This window comes from Propithecus coquereli, unplaced genomic scaffold, assembly GCF_000956105.1.
Source record: "Propithecus coquereli isolate 6110/MARCELLA unplaced genomic scaffold, Pcoq_1.0 Scaffold168, whole genome shotgun sequence".
Taxonomy (NCBI): domain Eukaryota; kingdom Metazoa; phylum Chordata; class Mammalia; order Primates; family Indriidae; genus Propithecus; species Propithecus coquereli.
Window position 1 is genome coordinate 1,259,212 of NW_012141413.1, and position 1,896 is coordinate 1,261,107.

The window sequence follows — 1,896 nt, forward strand, 5'->3', positions numbered from 1 at the left end:
TTAATGAGTGGGCTCATGTAAAGTATTACATAATTTTGGAGGGTAAAGGTCTTTGGAGAGTTACCTACATGGCAGCTAAAACGAATAAGAGGACTTATCCAAACTTAATCAGTAGCACTAATCAGTAATGAATAATATTTTCCTTTTAATTAGTAAGTTAGTGCTTCAATGATACCCCGCCACAAGCCTCAGAATTAATATAGTGGCTTAAAGCATCTAACGGACTTTCGATAAATGACATGGGTACTAAAATGTCATACTCCATTACTTCAATTACTATTTCCAAAAATTCATAAATAATAGTTTTAACCTTTAACTAATTCTTCTTACAGTGCAAATGATCTTTTAAAACAGGATCACTCAAATGCTATTTCATCACGTTACTCTGCTAGTTAGATTATCCTCATCACTTACTTCAAATATTATCCTCATCAATTACTTCACTAGTTAAATTTATTTAATAATTAGTCCTCAATCACCAATTGAATGAATTAACAACTGTCCTTAAGTTTTTCAAATAAGATACATGTTTGCTATCTGGTAAAGAACTTGGGCGCTGTTTCGCAGGATTGCATGAAGTTTCAGGAAACAGTCCAAAGCCTCATCTAACCGGTTTAGCTTCTTATAGGTAAGGCCTTAAAAAAAGAAAAAGAAAAAAAAGCCTATAAGCATTATTACGATATTAATTTACTCCAAGTAACAGAATGAATCTTTAAATATATGTGAATATTCATCCAGAAGAGAAAATGAAGATGAACTGAGGACTTTTAAAAAGAATAATCGGGGTGGGGCTACAAAGCTTCAGTGGTTTTAAAAGTGTGGTGCGGCAGGAACAGACAAGCAGATCTACAGAACAGAATAAAGAGTTCAGAAATGGACTCAGTTACATAATTAAGTTCATGGACATTTAAAACCAGTGAGGAGGAAGCGACCAGCAATAAATGGTGCCAGGACAACTGAGTATACATAAAGGAAAAAATGTAGATTCTGATTCATAAAAAATGAATTCAAAGTTTATTTTAAAACTAAATAGAAAAAACAAAGCTATAAGAATATGAAAAGAAAATATAGAAAAATGATTTTATAATCTTGAGGTAAGAAAAGGGCTTCATAACGCAATAAACAAATGAAGCCACAAATTTTTTAAAAGCAAATTTGATTACATTAATAATAGAAAAACTATTTGATAAAAGAAATTATAAACAAAGTTAAAAGTCAAGCAATGGAGTAGGCAAAAATATTTAAAACTTACAAAACAAATAAAGAATCTGCCTAGGAAGCAAGTGCTCTTCTCCCCGCTGCGCCAGTACCGCTCTCTTCCCAGATGCCCAAATGGTCACACCCTCCCTTTCTTCCAGTGTGACTGGAAACACCACATTCTCAGTGAGGCTTTCCCAGATTCCATCCAAAATTGCTAATCCCTTCCTGCCTCCCCTATTTTCCAAGATGGGTAGCAGGCCTGCCTTCCTCTGAGACCGAAGTCTTCTCCAGGAGGACAGATCCAGTTGATTGATGGGCAGGTCCCTAACTGAACAAGCCAGACAGATTGGCTTATGGCATAGTGCCAACGCAACGCCCTCAGTCATGAACCCAGAGACTCCACTCAGCTTTTAGCTGCAAACTCCTGGATACCAGGAGACAGCCCAAGATCATAAGATCATCAGATATCTGATGAAAGGCCATAACATGAAAAAGAGAATAAAACAAGCAAACCAAAAAGCAAAAAACACCTATGCAGTGAGAAGAAAACTTCAAAAGAGACTTCAGTAATAACTCAAGAGACAAAATCCAGTAGTGTGTGGACATGTGTTTGCAACATTGGAAACTCACACCCAGGGAGTGACAATGCCCACTCCAAAAGTCAGGGAAGAGAATGTGATGGTGGTGAGCCTTCAC

The 1,896-nt window shown here is 36.3% G+C and overlaps 1 protein-coding gene across 1 annotated transcript in view; it reads right to left on the reverse strand.

The window, feature by feature from the left end:
• Positions 1-1,896, reverse strand: part of IFT88 (intraflagellar transport 88) — a 344,136-nt gene that overhangs the window by 48,107 nt on the left and 294,133 nt on the right. Inside the window, exon 15 of the mRNA XM_012641668.1 lies at positions 527-635. Coding sequence (XP_012497122.1) covers positions 527-635 — 109 coding nt within the window. The remainder of the gene's footprint in view (positions 1-526; positions 636-1,896) is intronic.